Raw genomic sequence first — 18,418 nt, forward strand, 5'->3', positions numbered from 1 at the left:
GCAGTGTTCCACCTCAGAGTGACCAATTGTCTTTTCAGTAATCATTATTCATTTTGTTCCTAAAGCAAGGAGCTAAGAGAGGATGCCTGAGGAAGTTTTAGCTGATGAACAAAACTAAGATGATCTATGTTTTTTTTTCTCTAACATGTTGGTTATGTGGTTTTTTCCACCCCACTCTGGATTCAGAGTTGTGTTGTTAGAGAGTGGAGTACTTGTATTTGCGGTTGTACTACAGTAGTTGTCATGATGCAAATGAATAATCGGCAATTGATTTTTTCCCTTTGTTTGTTATTGGCAGATTCCTACAAGAGGGAGTAATTGGTGGTCATTAGATGTGACATGAACTTAGTTTTTGTTTTCAGCTCCCTCTTTCTTCTGCCAAGAGATTTGTTATCTCAGTAGGGATCCTTCTCATCTCGCTTTTGTCAGAAAACACTGAAGAAAAGAGGAGTCTACAATTGATTTTTTTTTATCCCTTCACATTTTTCTGCAGAGCTTTATGGAGACTATCTTGCAAAAATGGGCTTTAAAAATAAGTAGGAAATTAAAGGAGGATGCATTTTTTTTCTCTTTTTCCAAATTCGATGTCTGTATAAAAATGCTCTTTGTGAGCGAAACAGCTATCCAAGGAAATCAAACTGCCAATACTACCATGCTCATTACAGCCTGATGGACATCATGTAAATAAAATAAAGATTGTCCAAAGGGTCCTTCTTCCCTGGTTCTGAGCTAAAAATATGCCCACTGTTGTCCTTGCCATGCCAGCAGGTGAGCAAATATTGGCAGGTTCAGGATGGGCTTGGCAGGGCAGTGAGCTCTCGGGCTCCTGGTGGGCTGGTGTCCATCTGGTGCCTGTGCTGTGGTGACAGAGCCTTAGTCAGAACTGCAGCCAGTGCCCACCCAGTCAGGGAGGGCTCCTGGGACCAGGCTCAGTGTCCCTGAAGCACCTGGTACTGAATGCTCTGGAAAGTGAGCATTGCAGTGAAACCTGCCCAAGTGGCAGCGCAGGAGGTTGGAGGTAGTACAAAATTAACATCGTTAAGGAGTTTGTTATGAAAAATTTGAGACTGGTAGAGAAATTGTAACCTTGCAGAGAATGTTTCTTCAGTGAAGACTCCATCCCTGGAGGATGTCAACAGCATTAGAGCTGACTCTGATGGCCTCTGCTGTTTGTGTGCTCAGACCAGACACATAACTTGAAGCTACAGAAACAAGAGAAACTTTGTCCAATCATAGAATTACAGAATAAGCTGAGTTGAAAGAGACCCACAAGATCCTGAAGTCCTACTCCTGGCCCTGCATAGCACCATCCCCATGAGTCCCATCATGTGCCTGGGAGGATTGTTGCTCTCAGGAAGGGCATGCTCCTTGAGCTCTGTCAGCCTTGGGGCTGTGACCACTGTCCTGGGGAGCTGTTCCACTGCCCAAACACCCTCTGGGGAAAGAACCTTTTCCTGATACCCAACCTAAACCTGCCCTGGCACAACTGCAGGCCACTCCCTTGGCTCCTGTCAGTGCCAGCACAGAGCAGAGATCAGTGCCTGCCCCTCCTCTTCCCCTCAGGAGGAAGCTGTGACTGCAGTGAGGTCTCCCCTCAGCCTCCTCCTCTCCAGGCTGAGCTGACCAAGGGATCTGAGCTGCTCCTCACACAGCTTCCTCTCAAGGTCCTTCACAATCCTCATGGCCTCCTTTGGACACTCTCTAATAGATTTATATCTTATATTTTGATGTCCAAAACTGCACACAGTATTCAAAGCAAGGGTGTACCAATAAAGAGTTGAATTATTATTTGCTGACTTGGAGTTAAGTAGACAAGAGCAATAAGCTCCTGTGTCATGTATTTATACATTTTATACTGTCCAGGTGTTTATAAAGTACATTGGGATTCTTAGCTGAAAGGTGTTGTATGAACATACACGATAATTACTGTCACACATGTGAAAGAAAAAGGTCTTCCTGCCAGTAGCCTTTGCTCAAGGGGCGATTTAATTTCTTTATCTGCAGTAATTCCATTGCCATCTCTGTTGAGATCAGAACATGCAGTATTTAAAGCTGACTTAAACAAGAGAGAGATTCACTCTGCAATCCATTAAATCCAAAGGGATGAGTTTCTGACTTCTCTGCTGGACACTTAGCTATGCACACATAGAATCACTTCTGTGTGACTTCTGATTTTCTCTGAATGAGAAGAGAGAACCTTTGTCTCTCTATTTCAGGTATGCCCTTGGCACATTTGGTTTGTTTTGGGATGCTTTTACTTGCATTTGCTTATCCCTAGTTTAGGATTACTGGTCTTATTTCTGAAGGGTGCTCTTCAAATGTCAAAATACAATAACCAAAATTATCATACAGTAACAGCTACATTTCTGTGAAAGCTGACAGGCTTACAGTCCCAACATCTAATGGGTACTATTAATTCAGGTATTGATGTAAAATAATATGACTTCAGAAAGTCTGTGTCTCAGCCCTTCAAGAGAAAAAAGATGTGCTTTCTTAAGGTGGATTGATGTTTCGATTTCTGGTACTCAGTCACAGCAAATATTAAACTCAGCAATTTAATGCAATGATTAAAATTAATTTATGTGAAAAATATTTCATTTCAACTCAGGCTATACATTTGCAAAAGCATGTTTTCTGCCAATACAGCTGCTTTTGGTCTCACAAGAAGATACAGCAGTTGCACTGTGCAGTGTCTTGAAAGGTATTTTAATATATAAACAGTAGTAGTGAAGTGAGAAGCTATTACAGCTCATTTCAGTGGTTTACCATTGGGCAAACAGTTGGCAATTATTGCACTTGGAAGAATCAAATGGATGATTTGAATATAAATGCTGGTTCTTCAGTGAATTCCCTTTTTACATCAGTTGTAGCATATGTCCACGTTTTTTCCAACAGTAGTGAATTTCCTGAGGTGCTTTCCCTTGTGCTTTTGAATGATGAGTGTTAAAATCCAGCAGGAGAGACCTGTAGTTGACCTTTCATGCTAAATGTGAAAGGGCTGTTGTAGTCTCTAAAAGGCTTTTGTGCTTCTGGGCCTCCTGAGAAGCTCCAGTTACCTTCAGATTGGATCAGCTGTTTCAGGTGTGAAACGTCAGTTGTGCAGAGTACCTTAAATATTTTTAACCTTCTATGATGGGTCTGGAAGCATCTGTTTATGCATGCAACGCATCTGGCTTTGTGGTGCATTCTGTCCCTTTTCCATCTGTTTGGGAGTGAAAATAACCCGTGATTTGACTCTATTCAAAGTAGTTTTTATCTTTGAAAATCTGAAAATAATATTGATGTGGGCAGTATCGAAAATTTCTGCAGCTGTATAGAAACGTCAACCTTTGATATTACAAGGAGTTCAGAGTAGAAGTTTGCATCTGGTTGACCCTGGTGTTTGGATTGAAACAATCATGGTAGGACTTCCTGTTTCTGTGGAGAGGTGGTCAAATGTCAGTCTGTGATCTTGACTTAAATGGTGAATCAATATTCTATGCATTTTTCAAAGTTTAAATTTCTAATAGCCTGCTGCCTCTTTTTTTCCCCCTGAAATGTCTCATTTCTTGCTTTTCTCTCATGTCTTTGAGACGGGACTGTGCAGCTTCTAGGTCTGTTTGGTCAGGCAGTGCTGGTGTATTTCTTTGTGTTTGGTCCCTGTTAGTAGGACTGTCCAGGAGAGAAAGGTAAAATCAGGAAATGGGAGATCCAGTGGGATTCTGAAAATTCCCAAGTTTTTATGCTGGTTGACAGCTGATTTGGATGCTCAAAGTTTACATTTGCTTAAAGAAAGCTGAGCTGTTGTGTGGAGGAGAAAGCTTTGGAGGGTTCCATGGACCATTAGTGCATAGAAATACAGAGAAACTACACCTGCCTGAGGAATTCCTTGCACTGCAAACTGAATTGTTGGGAGAATATTCAAGGGAAGCATCCACAATTCCTCCTGATTTACACTCTGTTTATCAGAGACAGGTCATGGACTGAACAGAACTTCCTCTCTGGTCTCATTTGGTCCAACTTTTCTTAGCTAAGCTGAATAATAAAAAGTATCCAACCTAATTAAAGGATTTATTCTACTTGATATTCTATCTACTTGCTATAATAATGACTACTTAGTTACTGACTTCATTTCTCCATTAAAAAAAAAGGCAAAGAAATAGGGATATAATTGCAGAGGTGTTACTGTGAACTCTGGCATATCTAAAAGCATGCAAGAAGCTAAGGGATTTTTTTTAGTAGAAAGTTCTTGAAATAAAACTTAATTAGAAGTGAGGTAACTAAATTAAGCACAGTTTGAAATTGTGAGTTCTAATGTTTGTTGAAAAAAATTATATTAGCACTGATTGTAGGAATATGGCAGGCAAAGACACCCAAAGAATTTATGTAGGTGAAGTGTGAAATACAAGCTTGGGGAGATATTGTAAGAGCAGAGAAAAAAAGTAGAAAATATATTTTATTAATATAATTTTCACATTTTTACTTGGCTCCAATAAGTATTTATGTTCTAATATTAATGCAGTCATATATATTGTAACAGACTACGTTGTTATACTTTCTAGTCCCATCACTCTGTTTGAGCAGTTAAAATCATTCTGTGAGTATTTTAGATTGAAAGTTTCAGTGCTTACTCAAAATCTGTTCCTCCTAGATGATTTGGACAAAATAATTCCATTCAGAAACATATATAATAGTCTTTCTAGCCTTTGGAGAAATGAAATGCTGTTATTTATTGACTGAATAATAAGAGCTACTTCTGAAGTATGTCCACTTTCAGTTTTCTAAAATTCTAGAATATGTTCAAATCCTTCAAGTAGGTTATTATCTGCTGCAAGGACACAAAGATGGTATTGAAAATAATTTATTCAGAAAGCTGACAATGCAGCAGGAGACTAATCATCAGGATATGTGTCTCTGTTTCTAACACCAGGCATATTATCCCTTATTTCTAATGCAAACAATTGGCAGCTGTGAGAATTAGGGAGAACAGCCAATATTAAAAAAAAAGAATGAAACCCACGAAACTGAAGTAGTTTAGGAAACATGTTTCAGAGTGCTTATGTGTTATCTTTCAAATCAATGAATCCTGGAGATGTGTGTTTTATTCTGTGCCAAGAAATGAAATAATTGTCCAATTTATTGTAATTTTGATTCTCTTCAAAGTAGATCTTTGAATGAGAGAAGAAACAGTATTTTTTTCCTTCTCTTTTGGAATTTAAGTATGAAGAATAATGCCTTGAATACCCATCCTCAGTTCTTGGAAAAGGTAAACTTATTTTTGTAAGTGTATAAATGCTAAAATAATGAAACTATCCAAGCCTCTCTGATACTCTTCTCACTGCTTTAAATATCATCAAAACAACGCTCAAATAAAACTGACACTGGGAAAAAAAAGTGTGAAGTGTAGAGCCTGCAATCTGCAAATGAGAAAACTCCAAGCCTCACCATCTCCTGCCTGATCTCATTGTTTTTCACACTTATTTATTCCTCCCTTTTCCAAATGTACCAGTGAAAGGATTTGCGTAGGTTATTTGAAAACAGAGCTGGGTGACGACACTTAGTCCTCGCAGAATCTGCTTGGATGGGAATGACAGGGTGTGAAATTATATCCTGCTGCTTCTTCAGCTGTGCTTTCGGCTCCAGCTTGGGACTTCAGTTTGCTTCCAGCTGTTTTTCACCCAAAGTAAAATGTTTCCTGGCCATGTGCTGCCTCTGTTTCTGTCAAGTGGGGTTAGGAACTGGTGTTGAAAAGACGATATAGTGCTCTATACCTCCTGGAAATTCTTTACTGCAATGAGCCATCCTAAAAGGCCAGCTGTGCCCAGCCACACAGCTGTTTCACACAGAAATAATAGCTTCAAGCTCTTTTGTCAAGGCCAAGAATCAGATCCTGTAAATTCATGAAAGATGAATGCTACAGTAAACTCTAGGAACTTTTTTGTATAAAAAAGATTATAAATAATGTAATAAAAATGAAGTGCTTTGTAGGTGACAATAAGCTTTATAGGCAGCTTATGCCACATTTGGTACTATTCTTTTATGTTTGTGCTCCAATCAGGCAGCACAGTACCCAACCTAACCTCCAGCAGGAAATTATATATTCCATTATTCCTTATAGTACAATAAAGCCCTTTATTTATGGCAAGCGTTAGTTTTGTTGTCACAGTGACAGAATTCATATCTTAGCAGTGTATCAGGCTTTCCTTCCCTCCTTGTAGTGGTTATCCCTAAAAGTGTCCTATCCTCCTGTTGTCAGACCTGCACATGTGGGTTATCTGTCAGCATTCGGACGAAGGCTCTCAGACACAGAGATTTCATTATCTCTCTGGTCAGATGTAACAGAGAAGGCATAAAGGTCATAAGAAATTTGCCTTTTTTTCAAACTTGTCTCACCTTTTTCTAGTTCCAGCCTGCTGATTCTATGGTTGTGGTTAACACTAGAGTATTGTAAACTTACCTGGTCATTGTGTGGTGTCATGGATCCCTTTATGAGAAGTGCATTTTCTGTAGCACTGTTTTCCTTCTAAAGTGTTTCATCCTCTTCAAGAAACTGATGTTCTCTGAGAGGAAATGTTGAAATATTGCCTCTGAAAGTCCTCATGCTGAGCATGCACAAATCAGAGGGGCAATTAGAAAATTAAATTATGATGATGTGATTTCAAAGGCCAAGTGTAGGCTACAGCCTGAGACAAGCAAGTAATTGTAAAACTGAAGGCAGAGGTAGCTGTAGGTTGTGTACCTACATCAAACTGGTCTCTCCTTTGTTCTAGACTGAAGTGAGAATTTGGATTGCCATACTTGGCCTACAAAGTGTGAAATGAATGGGGACAAGGAATTATTTCATTAGTAATGGACCAGAGTTAATGGTATCTAATGGTAACTCTCTAATGTTAGACTCTAAACTTTCTAATAAAAAAAAATCACTGTTAAGATTACAAGAGGCAGGAAACAATTGTATTTTAACAGACAAAACTGTTTATAGAACCCTTTATTTTAATAAAATTCTATGTGAACTGTATCAAACTTCCTTTAGTGTTGAAGAAAAAAAAATAAAGGACTTGCAGTCCTAGATTATGAGAAGTGGAAAGAAATTCATAACTGTCCATGTGAATATTTCTGTTTCAGCTGCTGTGGAGCAAAGCTCACTTTTTCTTTAGTGTTGCGTGAACTTGTGATCTTCTAAATGGAGGAAAAAAATGAGGGCACTCACTTCCTTGTGTGATGTCAGATAAAATAAGACTGAGCTTAATTCATTATGTCTTATAAACAGATGCTCCTGCATATGGGCATGTGTTTGTGTATTTGTGTACTGATACATTTTAAGAAATGATTGCCCTCTTGGTAATTGTTGTGAATAATTATTTGTGAAAAAAGATTCCATTATGTAGGCACCTAAAGTTGTCAGTCACCTCTTCAAACAATTCTCTTCAGTTCCCACTTCCACCTTTGAATTCCCACCAAACCTCCTCCTTTTTCTGGTGTCAAGTAGGAGCAGGCATGTCAGCATTCAGGAAGGTATCATCACACAGTTCTTTCTAATTGCCAACACTGAATAAATTCACATTCACTTATCTGTGAAACACTCACAGATTGTGCTTGCACAGTTAAGCTTGGACAATCTCATCCAACTCAGATTTTGCTTTCTCACCTAGCTGGAAAAATTCAGAATCCTTTCCATTTCTCAAACTGGAAAACAGTCCATTTTCCTTGGGGGAAGGGTTTGTAAGGGAATGTACAATGCCCTTCCAAATCCAGATAGTCTTACCTAGTGCATCAAGTATTTTGCACTTGTCAATAAGAACATTTCTTACCAGTAGTTCATCAGGTCAGCTGAAGACGTGAGGCAAAACCCCCCAGAGCAGTATCAGCACAGTTAATCTTTTATAAACAGCTTTTCTTTGGAGGCTTGCACAAAAAGACAAGTCATTGTTAAACCATGAGAAAGGGAATTTTCTTACTGCTTGTTAAGCACTGCAGGTAATTTTGAAGGACTAAACATCATTGAAAGAAACATCTTTGTGTTTTGTGTCACATATATCCATAGAGTTTGCACATAGTAATGAATGCTTTCTAATGAATATAAATTCACACAATCCAAACTGACTTTGAACTTTTGTGAAATGCTTTAACCTGTAAATGATAATTGTTTGTCACTGTCATTATTTCAGCACACCTGCAATATTTAGCAGTTATACATGTGCTGAAGTCCTCTGTTGCTTTCCAGGAATACCTGCATAACAATAGACCTATTCCTGGGGTTTAATTCCCCCTGACTGGGAATTTTGGATGGTGAGCAAGTCTGAGGTTTATGACAGTGAGAGAAAGCTGCTATGGACTTGCCTGAGTTGAGAAGCAGCAGATCAACAGAGCCCCCATGAGTACACCTTTCCTGATGGTGTGCCTGGCTGGATAATCATGTCAACCAAATCAAAATTAAAATGTCAGTAGAGAGTCTGCTGTAGTTGGCACAATCCAAGCTTAGTTTCTACTATTTCTGATGTTCCTCTGCAATTCAGCTGATTTTTGAAGCCAAATTAATCATATTCACAAGCATTCTCATGTTTGGATAGAGGCGTGAGGCTACTCAAGGCAGCTTGTTTTTGTTTTGGATCTGACATTTGCTAGTTGACCCTAAATAAAATATTGCACTTGTTCATGAGCTAAACTGCTGTATCCTCACAGGATATTACTTATATTTGGTCTGAGATGTCTTTTTTTTAAGGGGGATGAAAAGGACTTCACATGTGTGTTCTGTGGCCATGAAAGACCATGTTCAGGGCTGGTCCAAGAGCCCACTCAGGGGTGCCAGCAGGGAGCTCTACTGCCTTCAGCTGGACTGGGCTCCATCCTCTGACTTGAGCAGTGTCACAACTCGGTTACTTCAGCATTTAAAAAACCCCAAACTATCTACCAGCTGGTACACTGTAGTTTGTAGAGATTGTTAGTTACAGTGACATTTTCTGAAGAGAAGATGTCATATTTGGATCAGTAAATGTGCTCTATCTTTCACCATTAGGCTTCACCCATGAGATGATATTTAATCACAAAAGTGTGAGAAATGAGCGTGAGAGGCTTCAATACTTTGTTATTCATGACAAGTTAGACATTTTTCCCCATAAAATTAAGGGTTTCTAAGGACATGGTACAGCTGTGATCAAGTCACTGCTAATTTTGAGAGCAACCTGGTTCAATATAAGCTTTGACGTTTTTCTTGTTCTAAATTTCACTACAAAATAAAACCTCAGACATTTATTACAGACAAATGCTGAGAATATGAATGAAGATTGAGTACAATTTGAACGAGCAGATTTCAGCATGAACATATGTATTCCTTCATGTTAATGCCCAAAAAGGTGGTTAAGGAAAATGTATTTTTTTCAAATCATCCTGAACTTGAGGCACAGAGCTCAAAAGAACATGTTTTGAAGGGGCTTTTTTGCTTGATTTGACTTTGAACCACTTTATTTTGTTTTTAAGCACTAAAATATATTGTAATTACACTGGGGCTTTGTGTATTCTTTTATGAGTTTATGGATAAATGGTAAACCTCTGGTTAGGCAGTTTATTTCTAGGACAGGAGAAAAAAGGGTGAGTCAAAAGGAAGGCTGTGTATGTTCTGGATCTTGTATTTTTTCCTTGGGAAAAGCAACTGTGTGAGGTTATAGAAAGTGAGAAATTTGGGCATGAGTGATTTATCCCCTGCTTATTTATCTGGACCTGAATTTCTGCATTTGACCTGTCATGCTGTTGGGGTGGGACTTTGATATCTGTGCAGTGTTAAACCCCATAGCCTTGAGCCTCTGGGGAGGCTTGCAGAGCCACCCAGATGCATGAACTGGCTCTTCCCAAGTGTTGTTCTCAGACCTCAGGGAGAGGTAATTGATGGAGTTTCCCTGTTGGCACTCACTATGAAAAATGGCTCTGTGGAATGCTCTTCTTCAGAAAGCACTGCAGGAAAAATAGTAAAGGAAAAGCCTTTTCCACCTAATTAGTGCTGCTTTCCTAACTGGAGGAGGTTCATGCAGTGGCTTTTTTCTTTTCTATTTTTAATTTATTTATTTATTTATTTTATTTTTTTTCTCCTCCTTCTGTGTTACAGATATACGTGGGCTGCAGGGATTTCTCGATCAGGCCTCCAGGCTGGGACTTGATGTATCGTTACAAAAAGTGGACAGGAACATCAGCAGAGTGTTTTCCAACCTTTTCACCACCATGAAAACGGAAGAGCTGAACCGCTACCGGGACACGTTGCGGAGGGCCATCCTACTCCTGAGCCCACGGGGAGCCCAGACTTTCATTAATGAGGTCAGTGCACAGTTTCTTTATCATCAACATTTCAGAAACAAGATTATGACCCACGTTTTGCCATTTTGACAGTGCTGGTTGTTTAATGTCAAATAAGATTGTCAGACTCTAGTGCCAGGGGATTGAAATGTCACATGCTCCATGGAATGCTTGCTTTGTGGTTAATGCAAATGGGGCAACATGGACTAGATATTATATAATATAATAAAATATACAGATCTGTGGGAGGTAATTGTTTTTGTCTGGTTGTCTTCTCTATCAATACTTTTGTCCTGGATTTCAACCACTGTTAATAAGTGATCAGAAAATCTGCAATAATCTTTAAGAACTGAAACATAATGTGCCTGAAAGAGCTGTCTTTGCTATGGAAATCTCCAAATTTGTCTTAAAGGGGCACATTACTGATGGTTGAAAATTGAATCAAAGAGATTTTTATGAAATATAAAGTTGGAATTACATGTTTGTCTTCTTTTCTTAGTGGTTTCTTGAAATCAGCGATGCTAATTAGGACAGGGAGTTAGCTGTTGGGCAAACTTTTAATTAATGTGCTGTGGGCTAAGTTTTGGCATTAATTAGTTTTATTCAGCTTTCTTAATATTAAATAATGAATTATTTTACAGTGCTTTCTATGTCAGAGTTGAGAATGAGAATTTGAGCCTCAGTTTAAGTTTGTGTATTTATTAGCTAAGATTTTGGCAATAAAGTAGGGGTTTGAATTTTTTTAACTAACCAGGGAAAAGACTGAACCAAGAAATTAAAATGTGGATGGGATGTGTTTCCAATTATCAGTTTTGCTCCATCAAAGCCTGCTAAATTAAAAAAAATAAACTCAAATTAGCTCATTAGGGTTTTTTTTTACCATAACAGCCTTAGTAAATTATCCACATTTGTGTTCATCAGTGATCTTTTAAACAACAAGGTAAATTTTATCCTAAATAAATGAGGCAAATAGGTAGTTTGGAAAAGACTAAGCAGAGGGATAAATTCACCTCAGGTTTGTGCACACACAGGCATTTCCAGCTGAAGAATGAGGGAATTACGAGCCCCCAAAGCGTGTGCAGCTCTCCACAGCTCACTCAGCTGTTTTCATAGGAGACCTCCAGCAGAAATGCACATTGCCAGGGAGTCCTAACAAACCATCCAAGCCAGGTTAAAAGGAAATGTTTTATTCAGACCCCAGCTGGGTGGAAGTTGTGTCCCCCTTGGGGATACAGGGCTCTGGGATTGTTGGGTGAGTCAGGTGAGAGCCCTGTCAGAACCCTGAGGTGTCTCCAGGGTAGGGGCCAGTATTAAACTGTATTAAACTCTTTTACTACTCACTTCACCTTAAAGCACTGTGTATTATAGGCATTAAGACTAATGACCCTGATATATTTCCAGCTCCCTGCAGGAGTTTAACAGTGGGCAGAAATGAAAAGTAATTTATTTGGCAATCTTCCTGTATTGAATCTTGATTGATTCAGAAAAACTTTATAAGAGAAAAATTTAAATCTTAGAAAGGAATTCTCCAAAGGCTTGAAGACACGAGGTGAAGAGCGTAGGGGGGAATCTTTCCAAGGCAGAGGCTGAACTTCTATTTTGTGGAGAGTTACAATGAGTTCTTCGGTACCTCAGTCAATAAGTGCAACTAATTATCTGCAGCATATTTTCATGGAGTCTAGAATAACAACCTGCAGCTTAAATGAAATACGCACTTTTATGTATTTTGCTGAAATGCATCATTCACAGTGTGTGGCAGTATGTTCCTTCGATGGCTTTTCTCAATTCCACAGCTGGTATTTTTTACTATAGGTACCATATTGCCCTATACTGACTGCTGTTGTTATCAATCTCACTCTACACCTTGGAATTGTTTGAGGGTTTTTTTCAGTTTTTGGGGAAAAAAAGCCCTCTGGAAAAAACCTAAGTAGCAATGCTAGAATAAAATGTAAGAGTATGATTTTTAGATTTTGCACATATTTATTTTCTTTTTTCTTTAACTCCAGTTAGAAAAAGAAATTGAAGAACAAAGAGGTTTTAAAGCTGGAAATGGAAAATATGTGAAAAAGAGGCTTCTTACTAAGATTTTCACTTTTGCTGAGTTGATATTTTGTATTAGGGAAAACTGTCTGACAAACTTGAAACAGATTTTTATTTAAATATGTTGACTAATAGCATATCTTCATGAAAACCAGATGCTGAATACCAACCCTCTTGTGAAATGCAGAACAAAAATAAGAACAGTATTTGGATTATGAAACCTGAAATAAACAGATTTAACAGATTTTTCTTAGCAGAAGATACCAGCCATTGGAAGCTCATACAAGATCTATTTTGCCTTGTTTGATACTGCAAGTGGTATATTTTTCTTCCTAAAAATACGTGTCTGGGTTTCAGTCTCATCATCTCTTGGGTGGGCCAGAGAGATCTTGTCTGATTTTGGATGTACAAAGTAAGGGGACTCTGCCATCTCATGTGTGAACAACTTCTGAATTGTGGAAGAATTCAATTTCTGTAATTTTTATTTAGGGATTCTTCTCATTTAACTGTCATAACATCTCAGTGACTGGTTCTGTCATGTGTCAAGGTTACTGCAGTAAAAATTATTGACCTTTTGTAAATTTTAAAGATTTAGTGTTTTGCTATGAAACTGCTTTGACTGTAAGAATGGAGAGGAGATGGAAAAAATTCTTTTCCATGGTATTGCTATAAACCTAGAATCAGCCTTTATTTACAATAGGGATGGTAAATGCATTTATAAAACGTTAACTATCTTAGGTTATGCATTAAAAGGGCAATTAGGGACTGAAGCAAACGTAATCTAAAGAGTGTCCCTCCTTAAACAGTTGATAAAAATGTTCCTTTCTCCGTCTGCAGAAATCCCAGATATATTTATCTCAATTGTAACAGGTGTATGTGTGCCAGGAAAACAAATTTGTAGTTTGAAAAATATGTGATCCTCTTGCAAGGAGATAAGAAAAACGAATAATTCAGAAATGGGAAGATTTAGCACTTTTACCTTTTCTGTTTGTTTCTTTGGCCCAGATATAAGAGTCTGAGACCCTAAAGGCTCCCTCCTTGAGATGGTGAGGATTCACCTGCCTCTTTCAATTAGCAATGAATATGTTTTTACAATTGCAAGTAGAGGCATTATTTGTATGGATTGCTTTTCTCATTAGGTCTGTACAGTGAAATGAATAAATGGAAGAAAGTTCAAAGAGGTGACAAAAACGATGAAAGGATGGGAGAGCACGATCTCTGAGGAGAGGCCTCGGGAACAGGCTATATACAGCCTGCCTGGGGGAATAGAGCTGCCAGGCACTTGAGAGGAAACAGGAGTGGAGGAGGAGGAGGAGGAATTATTTAAGGTGTTCATGGGATATCTAACAGGAAGTAATGACCCACAGCTAAACAGGGAATGCTTTCTAACAGGGAGGTCAGTGGGACAATGGGAGTGCTGGGCAGGAGAGTTCAGGGAGGCATCATCCTGCAGGGCATTCAAGAGTTCACTGGATAAAACACTGGTAAATCAGGCTAGCAGTTTGTCCTGAACTGGTGTGCAGGATGTTCTAGGTGACCCAGGAGCCCTCCTGAAGACCTGCCAGGAAACATGTGTTGTGTGAATAAGTTTAGACTTTGTACTTTTTATATACAACCTATCTGAAGAGGAGGAAAAGATCTTGTAGTTCAGCACTTGTCAAGTTTCCTGTGGCAGGTGTGCAGTTCCTGACCTCTGTGGAGGGTTTGGTTTCTTAATTCTTCAAGAACACATGGTTTATTTGGGATATCTATTTTAATAGGATTTGTCTTTATAAATATAGGTGATATCAATTGCTTCATAGACTTGACTCTTCCTCCTTTGCAGTATTTCTATAAAACCTTTGCTTTTGAACACCAGTGAAATGGAGGCTGTAACCCAGTTGCATGTAGTTATTGACTTGAATATAGAAGGCATTATCTGCTTTACAAAAAACCTTTAACTCAGCATTACATGTATTTTTGGCAGGTTCACTAAAGTGAAAAATGTTTTTGTTGAGGTGGATCTCTGAAGGTGCTGTAGTTCCTTGTGAGCCTGCCTTGCCTGTAAGCTGCAGGAAGGTTGTATGCATATCCCTGCAGCACAGCAGCCTAAAGCAGAGCTCTCTGCGTGCCTAGGATAGCAAGCAAGTTTAAAACAAGAAGACTATAATGAAAGAGAGCAGATTAATTCCTTTAAAAATTAATACAAAACTGCTTTATCAGTGTGGCAGGGTTATGTGAATCACAGCAATTCCAATTTGAGCTGAAGCTAAAAATTTCCAGTATAACACTGTGTTAAACAGCTGTAATTTATCTCTGCCCTGTTTATATAATCACCTCAGTGTCCTCATTGGAAAGCAAAGCCTTCTCTGTTTCTTTTTCACCCTAGTTCCTGCTAAGTGTTCTGACTGATTCCTTTTAGAGTTCCTGCTTTTGGGTTGGGCTTTTGGGGTCATTTCACAGTGATTTGTGGACTTCCTTCAATCCTGGCCACTGAAGATGCTGATCTCCTTTCTCCCAGAGCACTCTCAGCAGGCACATGTTAGAGATCTGTGCTCCAGCCTTCTCTCTTCCCTTCTGCAGTTGGTGACATGCTGTTACTTGACTGGAGCTCAGTGAAGTATTTATGGCATCTTGAACAATTTGCACCCACAAGCAATTGTATGAAATAGTTTTCCAGAGACATTCACTTCTCAGAATTTAACAGGAAAAAAGTTCAATATTAATTTTCTAGCACTTAGCACTTCATCTCTCTCTTTTTTAAAATTTTTATTTATGTCACAAACATTCAACATATTAGTCCATATCTCTGTTTTATATGCAGTACATAAACATCTCGAAATATTGTTGAATTATTTTGGGAAAAAAATATGCCTCTTCTGTTTCTAGAAGGCAATTTATATGTTTAAAGAGCTGCTAGTGATTTCTGAGTGCTAGTAACAGAACTGTAGAAATAATACATTCTTCTTTCAAGTGAAATTATGCCTGCCTTATTTCTCTAAATCCTCCTCTGGTGTTCTATTTCTTCCTTAGAGCTAAAATCTTGTCTGCTATTGTTTACATTTTCAATATTCTTAGACTCTTTGTGCTTAAAGAGAATAATAATTATAATTAAAGCCCAAGCAAACGTCATTGAATTGCTAAAATTTAAGCGTAAACAAAGCCCTCCCATTCTGGGATAAATTGGCTTTGAAGCAAGTTTCTTTCCACTGGGCCAAAAAACCTCCCAAAACACAAACCCTCCTACATTTTTCTTCACAATGACTAATCCAAGGGATGGGGTTATGCTCACAGGGATCCCAATCAAATGTGTTTGGAACACTCAATTACATGGATTTGTAGACACTGTGAAGAGGAGGGAAAATTGTTGAACAAATGACTTTATGAATTGCTTGCATAGCTTCATTTAAATGGCATTCCTTTTATTACTGCAGGTAGAGGTGACAATAATGTTAAATTACTTTTTTTTTTTACTCCACTAGAATGTTGCATGAAATTTTGAACCTGAATGTTGAAATCATGAGAGGCAGGAGGCTTGTGTCCAGTTTTGTATCTCTAACAATAACTGTTAGCAGTTTGGTGAGGCTTTATGGGTCAGTTGAGCAAAAAGAAAAAAACCCCGGAAATTGGATGCACTGGCTGGAGGTACAAAAAAGCCCTTTTGAGTCTAAATACTGCTTTATTGGCATTTTTACCAAGTCTCTCAGTGTCAGCAATGATGTCTGATGTGAAAGGACCTGATTTCTCTGCTCATGTTCTCAATCTGATGACTGGGTGCATATACATAGAGGATCATGCATTTTTAAATGTCATTAAATCTGTATGTACTGGAACCAGGCTTTCCTCCTGCTCCAAATGCTTCATCCTCAGTGCACTTTTGGGTCCTCATTTCATTGCAGGTGTTCAGCTGATAAAACATGAGTCATTTCAAAATTTTGTTGCTGTCCACACATAAGGATGTCAAATCCAAAGGAAGCTCTGCCAAACATCTAGTTGAAAAAATTGTTAAAAAATCTTGAATTAACATTCGTGTTGTGAATAATTTTTTAAACAAATTATTTTTTTCAACATTATTTGTTATTTTTCATTTTCTTATGTAGAACTCTGAAGCGATTTAACCTCAAGATAAGGAAGATTCTCTCTGTCAGGCAAGGCTGCATTTATGTTTGGGGTTTTTGGGAGGAACAGGATCAATTCATGATTTGGAAACAGGCATGTGTTGTACTGGCACAGTCAATCCACTTTCTTTAATACTGCCTTTAAAGCACTCAGTGCTGGCTTTTGCAAGAGCTGAGACAGGACAAATCTAGTAAGCACTAAAATAACATGACTATCAAAAACTAACCCTCTCTTCACCTACTCCTTCACTCCTTCAAAATTATTTCACTTCAGGTTGTTTGGGTGACTCTTTGAATACTGTGCAATTTAAGGATAAAGTTCCTATGCAGTTGTATTTTTAGTATAGTGCAAAGTGGAATTGAATACTCTGACACATCTGTGGTCATTATAATACATAAATACATGCAAAATGTTTCTCTGAAATACTGCAAAGCTGAAGATGACTTTATCATTCTCAGCAAGGATAATTTTCTGCAATTTAGGTATAATTTTCCAGAAAGGAGATATTACTAATTAATTATGGATGATTAATTTTAAAATAGGCTCCTGCAGTTGCATTTCATCACTATACCAGTGTTTGACTATTGTAAGGCACTGGCAGAAACACCACAGGTACATGAGAAAAATATGTTTGCCTTACAAAAATCAGAAAAAGTAATGGCCATTAAAAAGCTATTTACCATCTTCCAGTTTTACTTTTTCATATAAATCTAGTGACTTTTTTATCTGACTGTTCTGGGGAAGCTTGGCTTTGAGGATTAGAAAATACATACTGTAATTATTCAATATTGAATTTTTGAACTTATGACACCAGTGTATACACATCATAGGTACAGGTTGACTTTTTCCAAGTTTCTAAGCTCAGGGACTGACTTGGGAGTATGGCACTCTGCACAATGATCTCCCTGATAAAATGCACTTCTAGACCTGTTGTGCTGGATTGAGAAAATCACTGATCCATTTTGCTTGTTGTCCCAGAGGTCACAGAAGATGACCATTATCCTTGGAAGGGATGAATAATAATTGCTGATAATAATTTGCACCTGCTTGGCATCTTTTCACAGGAGGTTTTTAGCAACTTTTAGCCCGTGAAACAAAATTATATTTACCCAAGACTTATTTTTAGTTTCAAACTAATTAAAAAATCAATGTAAGCCTTTACTAATTGCTGGCAGCACACAGTTTAGTGCTCTGTAGGAGAGAAGAGCTCAAGTGAGATTTATGTGGGTTTAAGATTAATCCCAAGGAAGGCATCCTAGGACTGGTGCTGGGTTCCTCTTCCAGTTCTGTGCACCCAGTGTAGGTGTGAGGGCTCTGCCCCCTGTGTAGGAAACAACACTGAGTGTTGTGTTATGTCTGTTCCTTCACAGTTCAAAGGGTAGAGTTCCTAGAAAATCCAAAGTAGAGGGTCGAGGGAGCACTTTGCAAATGCAAGGGGAGAAATGTTTGGGAGCCTTGATCATCAAGGACAAGCAGTTAGATCTGATTAAATAAAGGTTATAACTTGAGACAGAGTGGTAACTGTGCAAGGAGATTGCCTTTTCCTGAGGCAAGGAGTGTTCTGTGTCAGAGGAACAGCGCACAGTGTCATCAGCTCCAAGTGCCAGGTGTCACTTCATTACCTTGGGACCTTGGAGGGCAGCAAATACCACTAAACTAGCAAGGGTTTAAGAGCTCTTTTGGAAAGGGTGTGGAATCCTATGCCAATAATTATTTTTCCTGGTGCTTTTATAGCTGATGTGCTTATTCTTGCTGTACTTGAATGGCTTGTTATGAACTGGGATGTTCTTTTGCTGGGTGCTGTATAAATTTGTGCCCCTAAAGAATTTGCAGTGTGCAAGAAATGACAGATAAAGATATCTATGGAATAAAGGGGAATGATGATGAATGTTGTTGTAGGACACAAATAGTGTACTCATGCCACGATTTTAGAAATTAGCATTTTGAAAAGAAAAGAAATTAAACAAAACAAAGAATCTTAAAATACTTGTGGGAATGTTTTATAAATAGGGGTCGG

The 18,418-nt window shown here is 38.4% G+C and overlaps 1 protein-coding gene across 8 annotated transcripts in view; it reads left to right on the forward strand.

The window, feature by feature from the left end:
• GRID1 (glutamate ionotropic receptor delta type subunit 1) overlaps positions 1 to 18,418 on the forward strand; it is a 538,060-nt gene that overhangs the window by 314,049 nt on the left and 205,593 nt on the right. For all 8 annotated transcript variants that reach the window (XM_039719738.1, XM_039719737.1, XM_039719736.1 and 5 more), the window contains one exon: positions 10,079 to 10,284. In XM_039719738.1, the coding sequence (XP_039575672.1) occupies positions 10,079 to 10,284 (206 nt within the window). The remainder of the gene's footprint in view (positions 1 to 10,078; positions 10,285 to 18,418) is intronic.

Source organism: Passer montanus, unplaced genomic scaffold (genome assembly GCF_014805655.1).
Source record: "Passer montanus isolate IOZ18808 unplaced genomic scaffold, ASM1480565v1 scaffold42, whole genome shotgun sequence".
NCBI classification, from domain to species: Eukaryota; Metazoa; Chordata; class Aves; order Passeriformes; family Passeridae; genus Passer; species Passer montanus.